At 30.8% G+C, this 23352-nt stretch overlaps 1 protein-coding gene across 2 annotated transcripts; it reads right to left on the reverse strand.

Annotated features, from left to right (window-relative positions):
* Positions 1-6267: 6267 nt before the first annotated feature.
* LOC139481316 (leucine-rich repeat-containing protein 56-like) lies at positions 6268-23352 on the reverse strand. Of its 2 annotated transcripts, none has more exons than XM_071264553.1 (13): positions 23216-23352; positions 21717-21807; positions 20970-21132; positions 19187-19335; positions 18138-18317; positions 16829-16943; positions 15837-16026; positions 14278-14460; positions 13371-13510; positions 12766-12869; positions 12088-12239; positions 10127-10439; positions 6268-9380 (listed from the first exon to the last, which is right to left on the reverse strand). In XM_071264553.1, the coding sequence occupies exons 2-13, from the start codon at positions 21746-21748 to the stop codon at positions 9185-9187; spliced, it is 1917 nt and encodes a 638-aa protein (XP_071120654.1). In that variant the 5' UTR covers positions 21749-21807; positions 23216-23352; the 3' UTR covers positions 6268-9184. The 2 variants fall into 2 exon arrangements, with proteins under 2 accessions (XP_071120654.1, XP_071120655.1); XM_071264554.1 differs by having other exon boundaries at positions 23241-23259.

Raw genomic sequence — 23352 nt, forward strand, 5'->3', positions numbered from 1 at the left:
GACTTATTTAGAAGTAATATAGTTACGATACTGATGTCAGGTTATTAAGATTGCATATTTTGGCTTTAATATTGATTCACTTATAGGGTCACAAATGTTTTACCCTGAGCGATAGCGAGGGGTAAAATATCGGTATAAAGGGACAACCCGTGGTAAAATCATGATTTATTCAAGCCCCATGAATTATATCGATTCTAATCAAACTAATATGGCAATTGTTTTGGATTGAAGCGCTGTAGTAGATGGCATTTTTTGTCGTTCCCGTAAATAAACACACTATTAAATTGACGTAAATAATGGATCAGTCTGAATAAATAAACTATTTACTATAACATATTTAGATAAGTTTTGATGAATCTAAATGATTATTGTACTTGTATGTCTCATATGTATACAAAATGGCTATATATCACATTTTAGCATCTTTGTTTAATTCCTTGTTGTGATACTTTTTGGTTTCACAGACGTGTATTTTCTTGTAAAATGCTTATAATCTGACGTCATTGTTCTATGACGTCAGGTATCTCATTCATAAAAAAAAAACGTATGACCTGGGAGTAAAATGGGAACCGCCCTAACAAACCACCGGTGTGTACACAAAGTGTTTGAAGGACATCATGTTAGAATATTACATACACCTCATATAGTGGCCTCTGATAATAGGGAAAGGGACCTAATCAGGTAACTTTATCAGAATCAGCCATAAATTAGAAATTGATTTTGACAAGGCAAGATTGTTTTTATATCTGCATGTTCCTGTTTGGAACTTTAAGGATGTACACCTCTGAGGAGCCCAAAATTTCTAGAATTAAAATTTTGTTCTTAACCTGATTTTTGGGTTTATAAGACTGTAACACAATAATTGGTGAAGAAAAAATCATATGGTGGTGCACTTCTTTTTTTGCTACGGCCCTTTGAAAATGCCCAATTTTGATGATTTTCCTATTTTTCATCGATTTTTATCTATTTTTGGGCTATTATCGTGTAAAAAATCACAGTTCAACAATTAAACTTTTTTTCATACTTTTTATAAAGATGAAGTGGACCAATCTGAATAAATTCGACTTAAGAAAACTATAGGTAGGTGTTAATATAAGAAAGTTTTATCATATTTTGACGCTTTTGTTGTGTAAAATTTACCATGCTATCAATTTTGTATTGTTGTGATTTTCTCCAGTTTTAAGAACAAAATGCATATTATTTTTAGTCCGGCGGCTACAAGCATATTTCAGACGAATTGTGCACATCCTGCTACGAGCATGAAATTTGGCATAGACCTTCCTCAACTATTACTCTTTTATTTCAGATAGAGAGGCATTTGGAAAAAATGTCTCACTTCCGGTAAAATCCAAAATGGCGGACATCATACTTAAATCAGCCCTATATCGAAGGCTAGTATGTGAAAAGGTGTTATTATCATGCTACTAACATAATATTTGGTACCAACTTTGGTTATATACTACTTTTGAATATTTAATATAGATACGATGTCTTCAAAAACCCTACTTCCGGTAAAATCCATCATGGCGGATTTAGTACTAGAATACGCTTATTTTTAGGGAGGGTAATTGAAATGTGTTTTAATGTATTGCTACTATCATTACATTGGGCAGGAACCTTTCTTTTGTGCTTCTCATGGATACAGTGTATAAGACATCTTTTTAAAACCTTACTTCCGGTAATATCCAGAATTGCGGACATAGACATATCAATTTTTATTTTAATATTCAACTTTTTTCAAAATGTAAAGAAAATGTTTTTGTTGGGTTTTTTTTTTTGCTTGTCATTAAATTATTGGTTTTTAGTTATCCTCAAAACCACTAATTTTATTCTATTGTAAATTTTTAAATCACACTTCCGGTTAAAAAAAAAAACCCAATATGGTGTAAATTTCAAAAATGAGTCTTAGATAGATTGGTTAAAACAAAATGAAATTACTGAAGTACTAAAACATTTTTCAAATTACTACTATTTGGCTTAAAATACATGTTTATTCACAGTCACCACCACATGCAAACACAGCAGTTCACGGAAGACCCGATTTTCCACATGAACAACGACCGCGACATCCTCTGTATCAGTATATGTATGCATACGTTGTCGATACCAATTCTGGCTTTAATATAACGGTTTGAGAGAGCGCCGCCGATTTATTGACGAAGCGTCAGAGCAGATTTGAAGTTATCTACGCTTGATGCACACACTACAGTGTCGTCTAGCTGATTCAACGCGATCACTGTCTTTACAAAGAATGAGTTTGAGTATTGTGGTGTGTTGCTGAGTGGAATGTCAAGACACTTAGAGTGATTCTTTACTTGCTTTTCCACAATATTTGCTGCGTGGTATTCTTCGAACTTCTTGGCAGTTATGTTTCTCATAGGACGTCCTTTTTTGATAAATTCGTCTGGTTCAATAGCGGGAATCAGCCCCTAAACCACTTTGTACATAAATATCAACTTCTAGCTTGTTCGTCTTGCAATTGTCTGGAGGTATGGTAGTTCCAGTTGGGCAAGCATATTGGAGACACACCTTTCCTCTCTTGACTTGTAATCTATGGTGATAAATCTTGCCGCTTGCCGTTGTATTCTTTCTAGCTTATTTATGTTTGTTACCGTGTAGGGGTCCCATACTATGGATCCATATTCCATCTTTGATCAACGAGCGAGATGTAAGCTTGTTTTTTTTTTTTTGCAATCTTGTGGGCAGTATTTCAAGTTTCTTTTTTGAAAGCCTAGTGTTGAATTTGCTTTCTTTGCCACTTTAATATGTGGGTGGTCCATTTGAGGTCTTCCGAAATTTGTAGGCCTAGGTACGGGTTATATTTGACTTGTTGTAGTATGTGTCCATTTAAACTGTAGATTTTATGGCTTTCGTTTCTGGTGCTTAGGATGTAGCATTTTTTTGGCCGTGAACCGCATTCCCCAGTATACATCCACAATGTACAAGCTCCTGAAAAAATGATGAGGCCTTAGAAAGAGTTATTAAAAGTTATCCTCTTTGTCCCTTCGCCATCCATTAGAGCCTGATCTGGGTAGCATAAGAGTCAATTCCTAGCTCGTCCCCCTAAACACCTGCCTTAGTATATTGCACGTTTTACATGCTGGGAAAAACTAGACCAAGTTGAAAGAATACCCTCAAATATTCTTCCCATTTGCGCAAATAGTTATTTTCTTGATTCGCTAACCATGTTAACCCCATCTGATAAGTTTGTGTTATCTTACAGTTAAACCTCGGTGATTTAGGCTGAGCAGTCATCATTCTTTAAGTCAAAATCACATCTTCAAATGCCATCAATGTCTACCACGCAGTTTTTTTTCTTTTCAAGCAATCAGAGAACCATATCACAACTGGTAAAGACATGGATCACAATAAGTATGTGTAATCACTCATTGCCAGGTGCATTTGAAAGGTCGTTGATATATATTTATCCAAAGCTTTTTGCCCTCCCAAACACAATCCATAGTTCGTCTACCCCTGTCAAGGAATAGCGAAACAGTAACGACTATTCGAATCATGACTCGTTTTAGTTCGTGTTTCATTGCATCAGACACATGCACCATGATTCTATTGTCAGACCCTTAATGTGAACATGGTGATAAACTTGAAATACATCTCGAGGTAGATAAGATAGAATATCATGAGCATTTGTTATAAGAAGCAAGAGCTACATTTAGGGGAAAAGGGAATACACAGACGAATCCAGAGTCAAAACAAGATTACGACAATAAGAAAGAACTTTTAAGTTTTCATTCAAAACAGCTTGCTCAATAGATTTTGAGGAAAGGATAGTTGTATCAACAATTGCACAGGATGTTCTGTGTTATCAAACACATGGTGATGTTCCAAGCTTAGCATCATGCTCACGTGAAGAGGCTGACACTTGAATCAAGATGCATGTGTCTGATGCAGTGAAACACAGACTTAACTGAGTCATGACTCGAACAGTCGATACTGATGTTGCTGTCATTGCTGTTTCGCTTTTCAGTGACATAGACAAACTTTGGCTTGCATTTGAAAGTGGGAAAAGCTTCAGATATATATCTATCCATGACCTTCCAAATACACTAGGCATTGAGAGATTACACGTTTGCTGGAAAGGGAACTGCGTTGGTGACATGGATGGTGTTTAAAGATGTGACTATCATTTAGAATGATGATTGATCAGCCAATATCATCAGATATGGATTTGACAATTTCATTGATAGAACGATACGTGGTTTTGTTGTAAGATCGAACAAACTTATCAGATGGGGTTAACGAAGCAAGAAAAAATGTGTTTTTGGAAGAGGAAATACTTATTGAGGCTATTCCCACGACTCGGTCTAGTCTTTTCAGCAAGTAAAACGTGCAATATCCCATGGCGGGTATGAATGAGTAACAAGCTTGGTATTGGTTCCTATGCTAACTAGTCCATCGCTTATGAATTGCGAAGGGGAAAATATGATCCATGGGAACTCTTTTGGACAACTCTTTGTGAGGCCTCTTCATCTTATCAGGAGTTTGTACATTATAGATGTAAGAATACCACGATCTTTGTAAATTTGGAAAATAAGCTCTCCCATTTTGAATAAACATGTATTTACGGTCATAGATAAGTCAATCTAAAGATATTTAAGAACTTTAGTGATTTTATTTTGTTTTAATCAATATATCAACAACTCTACATCGAAGATATGGCTTGAGGACTCATCTTTGTAATTGACGCCATACTGTTTTTTTACCGGAAGTGTTAATTTTGTATTTAAACATATATAGCTGAATAGAGTTAGTGAATTTGAGGATGACGTAAAGCGAAAAAGTTTAATGACTAGCTAAAAAAAACCATTTTATTTACATTTTGAAAAATGATTAAAAAAAAATTAAAATGAAAAATTATCAATATTTCTATGTCCGCCATATTGGATATCACCGGAAGTAAGGATTTCAAAGACATATTTCTTATACATTGTATTCATGAGAAGCACCAAAGAAAGGTTCCTGCACAATATAATGATAGTAGCAATACTTTAAAACACATTTCAACTACCCTCCCTAAAAATAAGCTTATTCTAGTACTATATCTGCCATGTTGGATTTTACCGGAAGTAGGGTTTTTGAAGACATCTTATCTGTATCATATATCCAAAAGTAGTACAAAACAAAGGTTTGTACCAAATATTATGATAGAAGCATTTTAATAACACATTTTTACATTCTAGCCTTCGATATAGGGCTAATTTAAGTATGATGTCCGCCATTTTGGATTTTACCGGAAGTGAGACATTTTTTTCAAATGCCTCCCTATCTGAAATGAAAGAGAAAAAGTTGAGGAAGGTCTATGCTAAATTTCATGCTTGTAGCAGGATGTGCACAATATTTCACAAAGCCGCCGTACTATTTCAACTTATTTGTTATAAATGATTGAAACAATACATATCTAAGAATTTTGAAAAGACCAAAATGGTATGGGATGTACATGATTCTTGTAAAATCAATTTTGGTATCCCTAACCAATTTTCTCAAAATTTTGGCTAAAAATACTGTCAGACTTGATTGGTTGTAAAATTTGAAAACTGGATTACTCAAAAACCATTCATTGTAAATACACAATTTTTTCACAGAGTTATCTTTGATTATAATATTTTTAAAATTCATTGATATTTTCCACTTGTATCACAGGTTTTGGATATAATTCAAGAACGAGATTTCAACGAGACTGAACGAGACTGAAAAGTCAGAAGAATACATCCTTAATGCAGTTGCAACTGAAGAATGTTTTAATGATCTTTAACTTTTTAATTTTGTATATTCATCTCCTAATATCTTAACATATATTAAGCTTTTCAACTGATTGCTTGTGAAAAGTATGTTCACTTTCTTTTGTACCAGAAGCAACATGGAACAGTATTAAGGTGGTACCCAACACTTTCACTAAAATTAATTTGGCTCGTTTAATTTTCATAAAATTTTGACAAAGTATTTACTTTGAACCTTTGACAAAAATATAAAAATTTCAAAAAATTTAAACCAACCACTTTATCAGAAAAATTACACTGGTTATATAGCAGTTTGACAAACACTAATTTTGATCATTGAGAAGCTTGATATACCCTTAACAACACAACGTCATTAAAACGTTCTGCTGATTTTACAGAGTTATCTCCCTGTAGTGTTAGGTACCACCTTAAAGAGTAGTTAAAGCTGTGTTTTGTTTTTTAAACTGGTACTGATTTCCTTTAGAAAACACTCTCCTTATTATACTCTTTGATAATAAAGAACTAAACCATATCAGTGTTTCAAACTTTCTTTTATTTCATCACTTTTACTTAAATAAATAATGTAATGAAATGCACATAATGCTCATGTACAGAGTAAATAAGACATCACACTTATAATAAATAAATAAATAAATATCTTATACGTTAACCTGAAACTGTCAACTAAGACGGAATATAAACAATGGACGGATCTGAAAAATTTAATGCCACCTTTAAACATCAGGATATTATTAGATTTGCAGAATTTGATAGCGAAATGGTATTCTACTTTTTGTTTTTGCAAAGGGGAAAGCTCTCCAGCTCATGATAGTCAGAATGAAAAACTTTCATTTCATTTTAAATTATATTTGTAAAATAGGTTGAAACCAGATTTTCATTAATTCATAATCAGTAAATGTCATAGACTCACCATTATTAAGGGGCTAACTTTTGTGTTGTCAGTTAATTCTTAAGATAAACTTATCTGATAACATACAGATCCAGATGACAAATGTTTACAGTTGAAATCCACTTCTTTTGCATTATTTTATATAATAAAAGCACATAATTAAAGTAGAAATATATTGTTATAATTCAATAAGGGATTTAGATTTTTTAAAATTAATTTTTTTCTGCAAGATTTTCATTCAAACAATAAATAATTCAAGTTTCAAGTAAACAGAAACAAGCAAAATTTCACAGAAGAAGTGAAATTAGTGTTGAATGATTTTATTTTCACATACAGTTCTGTATAGAATAATCAAGAAATCGTTTTTTAATGTAAAAACAATATGGCACTTCACTCAAAGTGAAACAGAAAACAAAGTACATGTATAACATGGACATGGAATGTTAAAGGCAATGCCATTTTACAAAATATAATAAAATCTTATATCCACTAATCATTTATAACAAAAACACAACAAACAAAATAAAATACATTGGTCAGCAGTTTCATTGCACACTTAAACAAGCTAACAATACCATTGAAAGTTTGACCGTTTTATCCACTATTATGTATTATTCATTATTCAGTAAATGCAAGTTAAGAATCCATAGGATCACAGACCATTTTTCTTCATAAGCTGCCTGCTTTCCAATTTTTCCAAAGAATGAAAAGTAATTTTACTGTCAGATCAAGAATTGAATGTTAGTGTTGAAATGCATGCAACATGATAACATTGTGTTTCCTAGTTAACTTAGTTTTTAAATACTATAGAATTTGCCTGTATACACCATGCATAACAAAACAGTGTAATGTGACACAATTTCAAATCATGGTATTTTATACACATGATATCAAAAAATATTTTAAAAAGTTTTTGTTCATAATTGTCCGAGTTTTGTTTATGTTTTTATATTATAACATTTGGATGTGGTATTTTATGTTTTTTTGGGGTATTGCTATGATTGAAATTTAATACAGTATTTTCAATCCATTTACCCTATTTCTGGTAGACATTAAATATATTTAACTCCTTTGTCATACTATAAAAATAATTAACCATGTGAGTGTGAAAAGATATGAAAACTGCTTTATTTGACAAACATAAAGAAATGGATATTTATATCTTATGAAATATGAAATCTTCAGATATATAAATAGGTTCTATGAGAATAATTATTTTATTTTACAAGGTTTGACAAAATCATTGATGGTTAAAAACATTGAAACTATGACTTAATAATGCTAATATCTACTACCAAAAACAAAGGAAAAAAATATTTTCTAAATTTATTTATTTTTTATTTTGTAGACGCTTCTGTCCAAACTTAGTAAAATTCAAAGAAGGTTCAACAAAGTTATTGGTTTAAATAAAAAAAAAAATTTAAACATCAGACTAAATGTTGATAAACTGATGAAAGAATTTATTATGACTGTTGCAGATGAGAAAAAAAAAGGAAGTAGCTTAAATTTTGTACCAGTAAAAGAATCAGAATAAGCAAATTACAATATACATTTGTAATATTTTTTTTACATGTAAAATATGTCTTTACCAAAGTGGAAATCAAATCAAACTCATAATTTGTCAACCAGCTTTTTAAATACTTTTTTTTATCGTTTCAGAATAGTTTATTCGAAAACCAAATAACAAAAAAAATACATAAAGTGTATCACATACAAATCTATCACAAATAAAAAGCACTATAAATCATAAATAAGCAAAAATAGCATGGTTTTGAAATCATACAGAAATATATAACATTACTCACTTTCTAATCTTATTTAATGTTGTACACATTTACTGAGGTAACTATACTTGATATCTATTACATATAAAGATATTTTTCTTATTAATTGAAAATATGATTTAACAAATACTTTATCATCAACATAATCAATGATTAATTGTTTCCAAAAAAAAAAAGAAGAAAAAAAAAGATAAAAATTAAATAAACTTCTTTGTAACCTATAGCAAGAAGGAAAATTCAAAGAATATATGATTCGTCATAAATAAAAACAACCTAAGCAAATTTAAAATCGGATATGAAAAATGACATTTCAATTTTGAAATTAGTCACATAGAAACTGGCATAATACTGGCAAAATTTAATAGTGCACATGAAAATATATCATTTTCAAATGATGAAATTTTATAGAGAATATCATCAAAATTTCTTTTTAAGCAACAGCTGTTTTAATGTTAAGATCATGATTTCATTTTCTAGTGAACACAATATCATCCTTAATCAGCAGTAAAATCTTGGCTCTGAAACATCCACTTCATTACATATTGGTATTATTATATTATTTTCATATATTTTTAATATATCACAGTTATAAACACCCTGAATCCTCCTTTGACCATTCACTTGGCTGTATTCAACGTCCATAGACCTACATTTTGTTAAGCGAAAAACAAAGATCGCAATGCAAATTCATGATTTTAACAATTTTTCTTGAAGAACTGAAAGACTAGAAATACTTTTTATAACAATGTTGATTTCTATCTTGGTAATGGTGGTTTAGATGGTAAACCAGGAACTTGTGGTAATTGTCTACGTATTCTATGTTGTGTTGAGGACGGTTGTAAAACAGCATTAGCTGTACCAGGCCTATGTAAAGGTATCACTGGTGGTGAATGTGTCATTGGTTTACTAGTGTCTATAGCACCTATAGGTCTTCTGTTCTCAAATGCAGGACTGCAAAAAGAAAAGTTCGTAAAAAATTACAAAAACAATTTTATATAGATATAAGAAGATGTGATGTGATTGCCAATGAGACAACTCTCCGTCCAAGTCACAATTTGTAAAAGTAAACCATTATAGGTCAACATACTTATATATTGTTGTTGTTGAAAATCATAATATTGAATCAGTCTATCCTCAAAGTTTTATAAATACCAGCCTGTGTGGTAAATCATGTGATTTTATCATCAGTCTGACAAACCAAAGACTTTAAAATTTGTATTTGCTGCTACTCTCCTTTGCATGCAGAATTAAAAAAGATTAGCCTGGTCAACATAAGGTTTTATTAATAGAATGACATGTTTGCCTGTGGAATTTTACTTTTTGAACTAGCTTTTAAATGTAAATGGTGGCGATTCAGAATTATTGGTTGTAACAAAGTAAATAGTATGAATACAATTTCACCATACATTATTGTCTTAAATTAGATTCTTCCAATAAATCACATTGACACATCTATTTTTCTAACAAATTGGATAAATCTTCAAATATAAACAATGTTAAACAAGTCCTAGGATGTTGAAACTAAGTATGTTCAGTTTAGAAACGCCGTATGGTGACCTATAGTTGTTAATGTCTGTGTCATTTTGGTCTTTTGTGGATAGTTGTCTCATTGGCAATCATACCACATCTTCTTTTTTACATAACTGATGGATACAGAATATTAAACCATATGCTTATTTTTAGGACACTATAAGTACCTCAATGAGCTTCCTACTAAGGAAGAAAGGTTAGACCTTGCTGGATGTACTGGTCTTCCTTCTCCAGATGGCACACTGGATCTAGAAGGTATTCTACCCAGGACAGGAGGACTTGATCCCCTCATAGGAGATATCTGAGATGATTTGATAGGAGGGATTGGTTGAGGAGGTTCCAGTGGGTGTTGATTTATAGTAGGATCAGAAAACTGTCTATCTATTTCTAATGATTCTGCAAGTTGTGTTGGAGATATTTGTTTTCTTTCACCACCACTTCCAACTCTTCGTGGATTTGACACAGTTTGGTTTGCTTGTTCTGAAAGTTTAAAAAATGTATATATTGTAAATTCAGAGATAAATGCGAGGTTTTTATTATTGCTAAAAATGTGACAGAGTTGTAAATGCAAAAATTTAAACTCGCATTTTGAAATATTTTATATGAATTAAACAAGATTTTTCTCAAAATCGTAAAAATTAAAATCGCATATAAGTCTAAAATGACAAAATCGCAATAATAAATGCACGCAATAATTCCTGAATTAACAGTATTAATAAATTCAAATTTGAAAGAACATGTTGTAGAATTTTCTGCTGAATTAATTTTATTTCTGTTTTTTACAACATGTCTAAGTTAGGTATATGAAAATTAAGCTTTTAACAACTTTTTGTTGTATTTCTCTTGAGCAGTATGAAGAATGATCTCATTTGAGATAATGCAAAGTGTTATGACATTTTTAAAAGAGAGATTTAACTTGAGGTATTATGACTTATTAAAATTGCTTTTTATTGTACATGTGTGGTTGCCTTCTTCGTAGTTCTTCATATTTTAAAGAAGAAAAATCAGAAAATATGTCACACCCAATACTGTAGGCCCAGATGCAAATACATGTCAATTTCCTTTCAACCACAAAATAAGGGTCAAAACATTAATTTGGCTGAATTTAAGAGTGTTCAATTCATACCGAGCATATGATTATGTGTAATATGTTTCATGTTAATTTGACCACTTTACAATAAACTACCTTCAATAAAGATTTTAACACGAGAATTTACTAATTTCAGACTGTCACTCATCCATGGTCATTTACTTTGAAATCTTGATAACACTCCAATTTACCACATAATTTACTTAATTCAAACCATAATAATAGTCTCATGTAAATATTCCCTCTACTTCAACTCACACTTAACTTAAACATAATTTGTGCCAAATGAATGACAAATAATTAACAGAAACTATATTGTTCCTTTACTATCAAAGGTGGGGCATAAAATATCCTTACTATTCCACTATATGAAATAAGGTAACATACCTGATGATGACAACCAGAAAAAAACTTTTTGTTGTGCAGATAACACAAACAAAGCATAAAGTTGACAAAAAAAACAAACTCTTAAATTTTTGTTGTGAAGATAACACAAACAAAGCATAAAGTTGACAAAAAAAACCCCTCTTAAATCTATAACAGACACTGTTGGATTTTTTATAGCTGACTATGCAGTATGGACCTGGCTTTGCTCATTGTTGAAGGCCATACAGTGACCTGTAGTTGTTAAATTCTGTGTCATTTAGTGACTTCTGAATAGTTGTCTCATTGACATTCATATCACATCTTCTTTATAAATACTGTTTCTAACCAGATGCAACTATAGAAAATGTAGCTACATCATATATCATTGGAAAAGATACTTGAATTGAAGAATGACATTTGAAATATGATCATCAATGTAATATATTGTCTTGTCTTGTGTATAACATGTTTGTATTCAAAACTTTGATAATTGTGAATCTGTATATATCTATATGTTGAGGAGACCCACATGTAGCCTCTGGCTGTTGGCAATCCTCTTTAAATAAATAAGAATTAAATTAAATGTAAGGATATCCTAAGATATCAGTTCTGAACAAGTAGTTTTAAGGAGGTCAACAAGAAGATTATTTAACTGTGTGTATTTTACAGTACCTATCTTGGTAATGCCTTCCATGAAATCATCTAATTCTTCATCTGTAGTAATTTCATCCTCATCTCCAGATAAACTAATAGCATCGTCATGTTCATCATGGTTAATAACCAATACTTGTGGCACCCGGGATTCTTTTATTTTCTCCATTCTCCTGTTAAGAACATATAACACATTTAGTTATTTAAGTAATAACTTTTTTGTCTGGTCACACTATTATAGAGATTTATCTTAGAAACTCATTACAATTTCTGTATCCATATTAGTTTCTGATTATCCTATAAGATATTTCAAAATAGAATTGTTGTCATACAGTATTTTCACCCCTTATGTACTTAAATGATTATTATAGGGGAGTACACTGCTTTTTTAAATATTTTTATTTTAAATTTAAAACAGTTACAATAACATAGTTTGCAAGTTTTAAGCTTTTCAGCTTTTCACATTCAATGAAGGCTGCTTCTCTGAAAAATATGAATCTATGGTACCATCTAATCCCATGGACATGATGGAGGTATCATTTAGTTTGTGTATTTCTGAATTGTTTCCAAAGAATGTATAGTGATAGGATACACAATTAAAATATTTGCACCTACAATGATATCATCAGTTGAAAAATCCTTTTTTACTTCTAATACTAGACTCAGAATTATACTTATATATACAAATAATTAACATACTTCTCATGAAGTTTTTTCCATTCTATCAGTTCACTTGTTATTTCTTCTCTGTCTCTTTCATCTTCAGGAGGGAGATCAAAAGTGTGTTCTGTTGTATGCTGATACTGAAAAATATCTTTCTTATAAATATATTAAAAAAAAAAAAAAAAAAAATAACAGACAGTAAAAACCGTAAAGACAAAATATTTTATCTAGAAATGATATTCATGATTTGTAATATTCATAAATAAGATTGTAATACAGCACAACCAGGTTTTTCTTTTGAAAACATCAATCGGAAGAATAATCTTTTTTTTTTACAAATCTTTAAACTAGATATTTCATATTAATTGACTGAACCTTAATGACAAAAAAAAATAATCTATGAATCTATGGAATATTTAAATTGTAGGGAATTGGATAATATTATTAAAAGTGATAATTAAGTTTTATTACCTAGAAAAAATAAAGTATTGGGAAACAGTCAATGTTCATCAAATGATCAACAAAGCCCTGGACATTTCGCAAACACATATCCAATATATTTACACATCCAATGCAAATAAACAAAGGCTAAAAGAAAACTGACAGCAAGTTTTTCCTCGATAAAATATTTAATAGCTTACTTGTGGGAATAATTTAACTTGAGTAGCCTCCTTTGGTTGGTTATATTTCCTCCTTGCAATAAGAGCTTTGGATGGGTTACCACAGACAACTTTACCCAATGTCAGATCACTGACAGAGTCATCTGTTAGTACAGCAGTACCTAAAATGTAAGTAAGTAAATGTAGTAAACATCATTAAAATAAATACATATAGATGTAGTTAGAAATTAACATTTAGGCTTATCAGTTTTTCTGAAAATAAATAGTATAAAATATTAGAATGAAGGTAAAAAAGCTTGATAAATAATATTGTAAATTCAGAAATTAGCACATCAATGATTTTAATCACTTTTAATAAATGAACTGGTTATAATGTCAGATCTAATCAATGTAATTATTAAAAAAATTGTGGAAAAAAACACTGCTAAATCCTGTGAACCTGATACTGTTTTAATTTTTTTCCAAATATAAAAATACACGGAAGATCAGAATTAACAAATGCTGGGTCAAGCAAACCAATAGACTGTTTTCATATTACCAACTGTTGACATAGATTTTATGATTTTTCGACATGTTTCCTTTGCGAGAAGACATCCTATTACTCAGTCAAGTAAGAGCAAGTCTACTGTTTTCTGATGATTTTGTTGTGTAAAGAAAATATTAAGCAGTTGATTTTCCCATAAAATTAAACTGATTTAAAGCTTGATTTTACTCTTTTACCTTGCTAAAAAAAATAAACTTCCGAGTCAAAAGTCAGAAATATGAAAATAGTCTATTAAAATTGGCTGGGCAATACTCATAAAACCCGGGTTTTTGCCAACCCTAAAAATTACAGCCTGCGTTTATGTCCTATTAAAATGGAAATAAAAGAAAAACAATATGAAGAAATCACAAATGATTTCAGCTTTCTTGTGCATAGAATGTTTACCATCTGTATTTGGTCTGTTTCCTGAGGAATTAGGTCTAGCTGTTGCTGCCCTTGCTCCAATAGTTGTAGCTGGACGTCTTGAGCCAGTAGCAGGTCTGAACCCTGTTCCTGGACGTAATACAGTTCCAGGTCTGTAACCAGTTGTAGGTCGAAGAGAAGCACTACCAGGTCGACTTGGAGGTCCTGCAAAGCAAATAATTGAATTTCACACAACCATACAATGTTAACAGTTATACCTTGTATTTGAAACAAGAATGTGTCCCCAGTACACGGATGCCCCATCCGAACTATCATTTTCTATGTTCAGTGGACCGTGAAAATGGGGGAAAATCTCTAATTTGGCATTAAAATTAGACAGATCATATCATACTAAGTTTCAAGTTGATTGGACTTCAACTTCATCAAACACTTTAACCTGAAGCGGGACAGACGAACGAGGTAAAGGACAGATGAACGAACCAACGGACGCACAGACCAGAAAACATAATGTCCATAAATGGGGCATTATAAATACGACATAAAAAAACCAAAAATTACTTGTGTGGTAATTTAGAATATGTGTTTACAATTAACAATGATTAAGTTCAGTTATAAGTAACATTTATATATCAAAGATGCATCTGTAAACTTTTACTTTCAAATTTATATTACTTTATTTTTCTTTCTCTGTACATTCTATCTAAATTTTCTTTTCAAAGCGTCAATTTGTGAATTACATACGTTACATAAATATCTTATAAACATCTTAATATTGTCAAAATTATTTCCCAATTAGCTTCATATTCACTAGAACACACCCGTGATAACCTGGGTCTGTGACTAAATTAAAGTATATAACTATGCGTAAGCCTTATTTTGGTATGTATTGTCATCTGATAAAGTCATACCATAAGATGTACAGTTTTCACTGCTTTCAAAATCTTTCTGTTTGAACCCGTCGACCCGGAACTTATCAATTATTGGTATTATTATTTGGGGGAAAAATGGCCTGGAAAGGAGAATTTTTTAATCAGCAGCATTGTCCTATATTTAGTTATAAATAAAATTGAATTCTTTGATTGGCTGTTTTATGTCATTCTGGTTTACAAATTGAAAACTGTACCTATACCCCTTATTTTAAGTCAATAATTTTTGTATTTGTATTGTCATCTTAGAAATCATAATGATTAAAATACTACAATCGGGAACAATGTGACAATGATTGAATTTAGTAGTGTCAACCCTGTGAATATGATCCGTGTATATAGAAAAAATCTAAATACACCGTTTGGTGGTGTGCCTGTCAGATGTGGAACGTACAGATTAGGTAATAGGTAACAGGTGAATATACTATTGGTATCAATATCTAATTCGACCCGGAACTTGTTAATTATTGGCAATATTAATTATGTGGAAAACAAAAGGGTCTGGAGTGGTGTAATTTTTAATCAACACCACTGTCCTATATTAGCTATATATAAAGTTGAATTCTTTGATTTGTCGTTTTTACCCCATGACGGCTGAACAATTGGACCTCATTATTTTAGTATTATAGATTCTCATACTACACAATCACTGACCAGAAGATTCATTGTCATCTGAATCATCTTTCAGATTGAGATCATTCTGTAACTCCTCCAGATATGCCCAGTCAGCATCAAACACATTGGTTTTCTTTGTCGGAGATGCCTCTAGAGTTAGCACCTCATCATCTAAGTAACATAACTGAGGTACAACTTTCTTCACTGCTTGTCTATAGTCATAATCCTCCTAAAACATAAAATAATGAATATAGAGTACAATGGGAGATAACTCTAAAAACAAAAGTAATACTATTGACGACTATTTTACTATCTTGTATATCTATAACTTTTTATAAATTAACAAAAATATGATGGTTAAAATTTTTGCTCACATAACTGAAGACATGCATGATATAGTAATTGATTTAATGAAACTAGCTTTTAGATAGGTATATCTTTCATTCATGTTCCTAGGAATTTTACTCTGGCTTACAGAAATGTGCTGGCAAATTAAATGTCAATTCCAAAATACTCAGTTTACAAATATTTTCGAACAAATGAACCTTTTCTACTTTTGCCAGATTTTGGTGAGCACTACAAATATAATGAACATTTAATTTTTGAACAGCTGGATTAAAGCTCCTTTTTTAATGTTGTCTTCAGTAATATCATTACACATCTTCAGTAAATCTTAAAAGCATTTAAAATGTTTATTTTTTTCACTATTTTATTGACTTTTACTTTGATTGCAATAGCAATATTTATAATTGTTTTGTGTTTCTTTCATAGCTACATGTATTACTAGGCCAATTATTTTTGAGACTTTCACAAGTTGAAAAATAATCATTGGTAATATGTAAACCTTGGATCTCTCCTTATACAAATACAAGAAGATAAATAAAAACAGGGAAAATAAACTGCTGCAAAGTCAATTAAATAGGACTAAGCTCAAAATAAAGAAACAGTGCAAATAAGTTGGTTAACGGGAAATACATTTTTACTTTCAACTTTAAGTTCTATTTGTCTAGAACATTTACCACAAGACTTACCTGCTCACTATCTGGAGAAGGTGTTACACACACAGGATTACTCTCTAGTGTCAGTCTGTTCAGCTGTGTACACATTCCTAAAAACTGTACCTGGGATATATCTTCTACATTATTTCTGCAAAGTAATAAGTAATACTTCTTATATACAGTTTTTAACAGATAAAAAATATTTCTTACTAAAAAAATATTTAGTAAAGTTGAGAAAGGAAATGGGGAATGTGTCAAAGTGACAACAACCCGACCATAGAGCAGACAACAGCCAAAGGCCACCAATGGGTCTTCAATGTAGCGAGAAACTTCCTAGTAGTCTGAGTATATCTTTTGTCAATACAAAAATATTATCATGTTTATGTGGAAAAATTCTCTAATTTTTATCAAAATAAGAGTCTTGTAAATATTCAAAATAGAATTAAAAATTTTGAAAATTTTATTATAAGATAAAAATATTTTTAGTAAAAAAGTTCTGTTATCAACATACCAGTGCAGTATTATATAAAAGGGATACTTTCTATAAGTAAATAGATTTGTTCCTATTAAGGTAGCACAATACAAAGATTTTTTTACATCCAATCACTAACCTTGAAAATGCTGTAACTTTCTTATGAATGCATACAAAATAATAAAAGAGGTATATTTAGATAGATAAAAGATTAATCTTTAAAATGAGTGAAATATTTTTATTATGCAATCATTATGTAATCAATTATTATGTAATTAGTGGCAAAATCTCGGTCAGTTCACTTGAATGAATTTAGCTCTACCATCTCTTTAACTATATAGAAAATTTTAACGAAATTTTAATCAACACATCATGTGCTTCAAAAGGGTGTCTCAAATAGTCCATATGGTATTCCATTCTCTCATAAATCTCTAATTAGTGTGAACAATCTAACCACATAAAAGAAGATAATGTTTAATTAGGTGAAAAATTTGTTCTATATATTATATCTGAAATCTGAGACACCCTTTTGTAGATGATGGTCATAGGAACAAGATATAATAAAATCAACCCTCTAGGAAAACCTATGCAGAAGCTAATTTCAATTGAAAGCGGAAATTTGGGGGGAAATATTTTAGACACAGTTAATATTATAATTGGTTACATAATTGTTGCATAATACTAACATTGCATTAATTTTAAAGAGTAATCTGTAAGCTATCCATAACTACCCCTTTTATAAACTTTCAAGCATTATTAAGAAATTTACAGCAGTTTAAAACTTGGGAGTTGGAGTTATAAAATCTTTGTATTGTGCTACCTTAAATGATTAAATATCTTATAAATATATATCTCTACAATATCACCTACCCTTCTAAATCTAATATCTGTAAATTATCTAGCATGCTTATTGGACTGATATCAGATATCTCATTATATGATAAATATACTTCAGTTAAACTGATCATGGAGGAAATTCCGTCTAATTCTAACAGTCCACATCTAGACATCCATAATATCTGTATTGTCCGTAATGAAGATCCTAAGTCCCTGGAATACAAATAGTATAAATTATAAATAAAATAGTTGGACTTTTGACGTTATTAATTTATTCAAAAATGTCCATAGACAGATTAATACAAATATTATTTACTGTAATTTTCTGTCATCTTTGAAAGTGTTTGAAAAAAAAAGTAACTAGTGTCAATTTAAAGGTGCTATTTTATATAACCTCGTAAGCATGAAATGGTAAACTAAAACATGAAAAATACCTCAATATACAGTAAAATATATGAATATGTCACAATATTATAAATCTGTAGAAAAAAATTCTAAAACATATGACTTACATGTATGTGTCTGTAATTCAGTGGTTGTCATTTGTTGATGTGTTTCAAATTTGTTTTTTTTTTTGGTGCACGTTTTTGTACATAAATTAGGCCCTAAGAGTTCTTGTTTGGAATTTTGTACATTTGTTATTTTGGCCCTTTATAGCTGACTATGCGGTATGGGCTTTGCTCATTGTTGAATGCTGTACGGTGACCTATATAGGTTAATTTCTGTGTCATCTGGTCTCTTGTGAAAAGTTGTGTCATTGGCCATCACAACACATCTTCTTCATTATATTTTAAAAAACAGATCTCTTTGGAAACTACTAAAATTTAAACATTAAAGTGTATGGATGTGATGACATGATTAACTGCAGACTTCTAGCCTGTGAACTAGCATATTAAAAGCTTGTATCAGCATGTAGATCTTAAACAAAGCAGGCTACATTTTCCTATTACTTAACCTTGTTTATGTCCTGATTGTGCACTTAAAATTTGTCACTGGACTTTAAACATCTATCCATACCTAGAAATATGTGCTATTAAGCTTAAGTTATCAAACTTAAATACATGTAAATGAAAGATATTTACCTGATATAAGGAATACAACTATTAGAAAGTTTAAGTTGTGTTAAACATGGTAGTAATGAACCAAAGTTCCCTAAACTGGTATCAGAGGTATCTACTTTTAATTCTAAACTTCTTACATCTTCCAAATTCTGTATTCCAGTTAAAGATTTCTGAAAACACATAAATAAACATTTACTACATGAAATTATATCAAAAGGGGTTCATCAGAAAAATGATGGGTAATTACTTTCTTGCATTCCTAGACATGTACATGTATCTGTCTTAATTCAATGTTTAGCAAAAAATGTTAAGTAAATAAAGGAAATAAATACAATAAAAACAAAATAAATTTGTTTAATATAAAGACTTGCAAGTACAATCACTTGAAAAAAGCAGATAAGCATTTGTACTCAATATTTTTACAAAAATATAGATTATAGCTAGAGTGGGTACGGGTGGGCTGGCCACGGTAGGCAGGTGGAAAGAGCAAAATCCACTCGGGCTGTTGTGTATGGTTCTCAAATGAATTCTTATTATAATGCTAATTCTGAATGGTGCAACAACTGCAATGTACATACAGATATTCTAATAAAGCTTTGTTATACACTGTATTAACTTTACTAAATTACATTTAATTTAGTAAAGTTAATACCAATTTTTGCTAATAAAATTGGTATAAGGAAATCTGAGGACAGTATTGAAACAAAGGATTTGAATAAAACACAATTACAAATGTATCCAAAATGCCATTTGACATGAAATGATGAATATGATTATCATCTAAAAAATTACTAAGCTTTAATGTTTGTCTGATGGGCTATAGTTAATAAAAGGGTTATTAATGGTGGTTCAGTTTAACTTTTTTCATTACCATTTTTTTCTTATTGAAAATAAAAAAATAAATATACACAGGTGAGATTTTGTTTCTGATTTCTGTATGTTCAATCTTTCAGTATATATAACTATCACACATCATGCACATAGCTTACAGGGATTATAGAGCAGATTGTTACCAACAAAAAACTTTATTGAGTAGTACCAATCTGCTCTACTATTCTCTCAGCTATGTGTTATTGAATTTATTATACTGATCATTCAATCATTATTGTATTTTACTGTTGTGAATTTTCATATTGATAGTAAACAACTATGACCTCACATAAACAACAAGATAACAGTTATTAGAAAAACAGCAGAAGTATATATGATTCTCAAGTTTAAATAGGCTAGTTAAATTGAGAGAAAAAAGATTTAAACAACTTTATCCTCCAATAGTCCATTTGCCAATTACCGTTATTGACCCTGTATTTAGAGATCCTTATTTAAGTTGTCTCCCTTATGAGGGACATTAATTTTTATTTACAATAGAGAACTAGCAGAAAGAGCAAATTTACATGTGCGTAATGTGAGTAATCTTTAAGGTTTTCAAATCTTTTAATTACATTAATTTGTTGTTCAGCTTAATACTTTTGACATCAGAAATTATTTTTCATGAAAAGTTAGTTAAACCGCCGATACATCCCTTTCAATTCATCATGCTTTGCATTGGCAATAGCCAATTTTGTCCGGTATAGAACCAGTCTATAAGTGACAAAGGGAGGTAATTCGTTTAAAAAGTGTGTAATAACAGAATCAAATTGGTAATTGGTAAATGGACTATTGATCTAGCCTTTTACAGCCAAGTCATATCATAAACATAAGATATTTATTTTCTTGGCCTGCTTTATTTAGCATCAAATAAATAAAGTCATTTATGAACATGTTATTCTTTTATCACTAAAACAACTATTTTTAAATAACAAACCAGTTTTCCAGGAGATAAATACTGTTCCATTAAAACTTCACTATCTTCTAAAACAATTGGTTCAGGGTTAATCCTGGATTCCTTAAACTCTGTTATTTGTACCCCTCGTGCCCCAAGGGCACTTTCAGGACGTCCTTGTAGACTAGAATTCATACTTTGAAGCCTAAAATTATGAAAACAATCAAACATTAAATAAAATAATTTGAATATCTTTTTTAACATTTAAATGCACTGCTCTGCATATAACAATCATACTTTGACCAACATTTTTGATTGATTGACAGGTATTGAAGACACCATCAGCATTCACTTGTGCTATTTTGTGACAGTCCAATTTGGTTGGTGGAGAAAGTGGATTATGCATACAAAACTTGCCTGGTCATGCTGGTAATGCATCAGATACATACATGTATGTACAATGTATTTCATTGCTATAATGCAAACATGTTTTAAAGAACTTAAAAAAAGGTTTTGAGCTTTACCAACAATAATATCTTTACATAATTAGGCTACAGAATGTGTACCAAAAATATTTTTTTTATTTAAATATTCATATTCATGATATTGATATTTACAAGATTAATGAACTGCAAATGTTTTTTCTTCAAATATTCCTACCAGGTTCATATGGATATAATATATATTTGAATATAACATGTACACTGTTCAAGAATTTTCATAATCATTTTGGTGAACAAGATTGAGCATTTTAACATTATAAATGATTACCCGAAATGATTAACATACCTGTAATACAAGGAGTCCTGTGCAACAGCCATTGAAAATTACAAGATGATAGTTTTATCTGCTAGTGAAGTTTGGTCATAGAATAAATATTCTGAAAGATACAAAGGGAAAAGTAAACATTTTAATGGAATCCTGGAGTGACAAATGGCTACTAAAATTTCACCCAGAAAAATGTAAATATATGAAAATAAGTAAGAAATCTAATAGCACTGACCCTCCACCAATCTATAACCTATTAAATCATCCTATAGCACAAGTTAAAGAGGAAAAAGATATTGGAGTCCTCATTGATGCAGAACTCACATTCGAAAACCACATTAGTGAAAAAGTGAACAAAGCAAACTCCATATTCGCAGTTCTTAGAAGAACATTTAAATACCTGGGAATAGAAACATTCATGCCACTATACAAAACCATGGTTAGAACACACCTAGATTATGCCAGCTCAGTCTGGTCCCCATACAAAAAGAAAGATATAGACAAAATAGAAGGTGTTCAAAGAAGGGTAACAAAACAACTACCAGGGCTAAAAGACATGAGCTACCCAGAGAGACTAAAAAAACTAGGCTTACCTACATTATCCTATAGGAGAATAAGAGGAGACATGATCGAAACCTTCAAAACAATGAATGGATACTACGACAAAGAAGTTAGCTCATTTTTAAGAAAAGCAGAAGATTCTCAACAAAGATGTAGTAGTAGGACCAACAGCAATAAAGTAGTGCATCAAAGATTCCAATCTAATATCCGTAAACACTCTTTCTCTGTTAGAATTGCTAAAACCTGGAACAAACTACCAGATAAAATAACAAAGTCACCATCGATAAATTCATTCAAAAATCGACTAGACAAATATTGGTCAGACGAAGAATTATACTATAATGACTATAGAGCAGAAATATCCGGAAGTCACGGTCAAAATAGTATAAGAAATACATTAAATTACGAGTCTGGTGAAGAGGAACCTTGAGGGATCCTGTACTGGAAATCAACTATAAGTAACTATAAGTAAGTAAGTATATTACAAGTCCCCATCGTACATTGCTGTTTTTCATGTAACAATAACGCTATGTAACCGTAGCCTCAATAGTTATTGTTACATTCGTAATTAATCAGGTCCTCACCCAACCATGCATTCCGGCATTTAGTCTCCAATGTAACAATAATATTTTTATTATTGTTACATTTCCATGTAACCGTAGCCAGTGCCTAAATTTAATGAATCATTCATGCAATATGATTACTGTTGAGTGTTGGGACATTTTATAGAAATTCTGTAGCTCATAAAGTTTGTGTGTGTGTGTTTCCTTACATCTGATAACTGCAATGGTTTCTAAACAAGGATAACGTATGCCTATGCACAACTTTTAAGAAATCATTTAATATTTATGGGATGAAATTCATTATGAATGGCAAATCCCTAACAACGTGTGTATTATTTTAGCGCATTCACAGCTCCCATTATAGAATGATGACAAGTTCAGTAATCTATAACTTACAGCATATCTTTTTTCATTTGTTTACAAATTTTTTGTTGAAGTTTTGCGCTATGAATTACAGCAATTTGAAAGTCATTTTCCGTCGCAACGGACGCGAATCCTCCATTTTGGAATTTTCATAATGCGCATGTGCCGAA

Source organism: Mytilus edulis, chromosome 7 (assembly GCF_963676685.1).
Source record: "Mytilus edulis chromosome 7, xbMytEdul2.2, whole genome shotgun sequence".
NCBI lineage: Eukaryota > Metazoa > Mollusca > Bivalvia > Mytilida > Mytilidae > Mytilus > Mytilus edulis.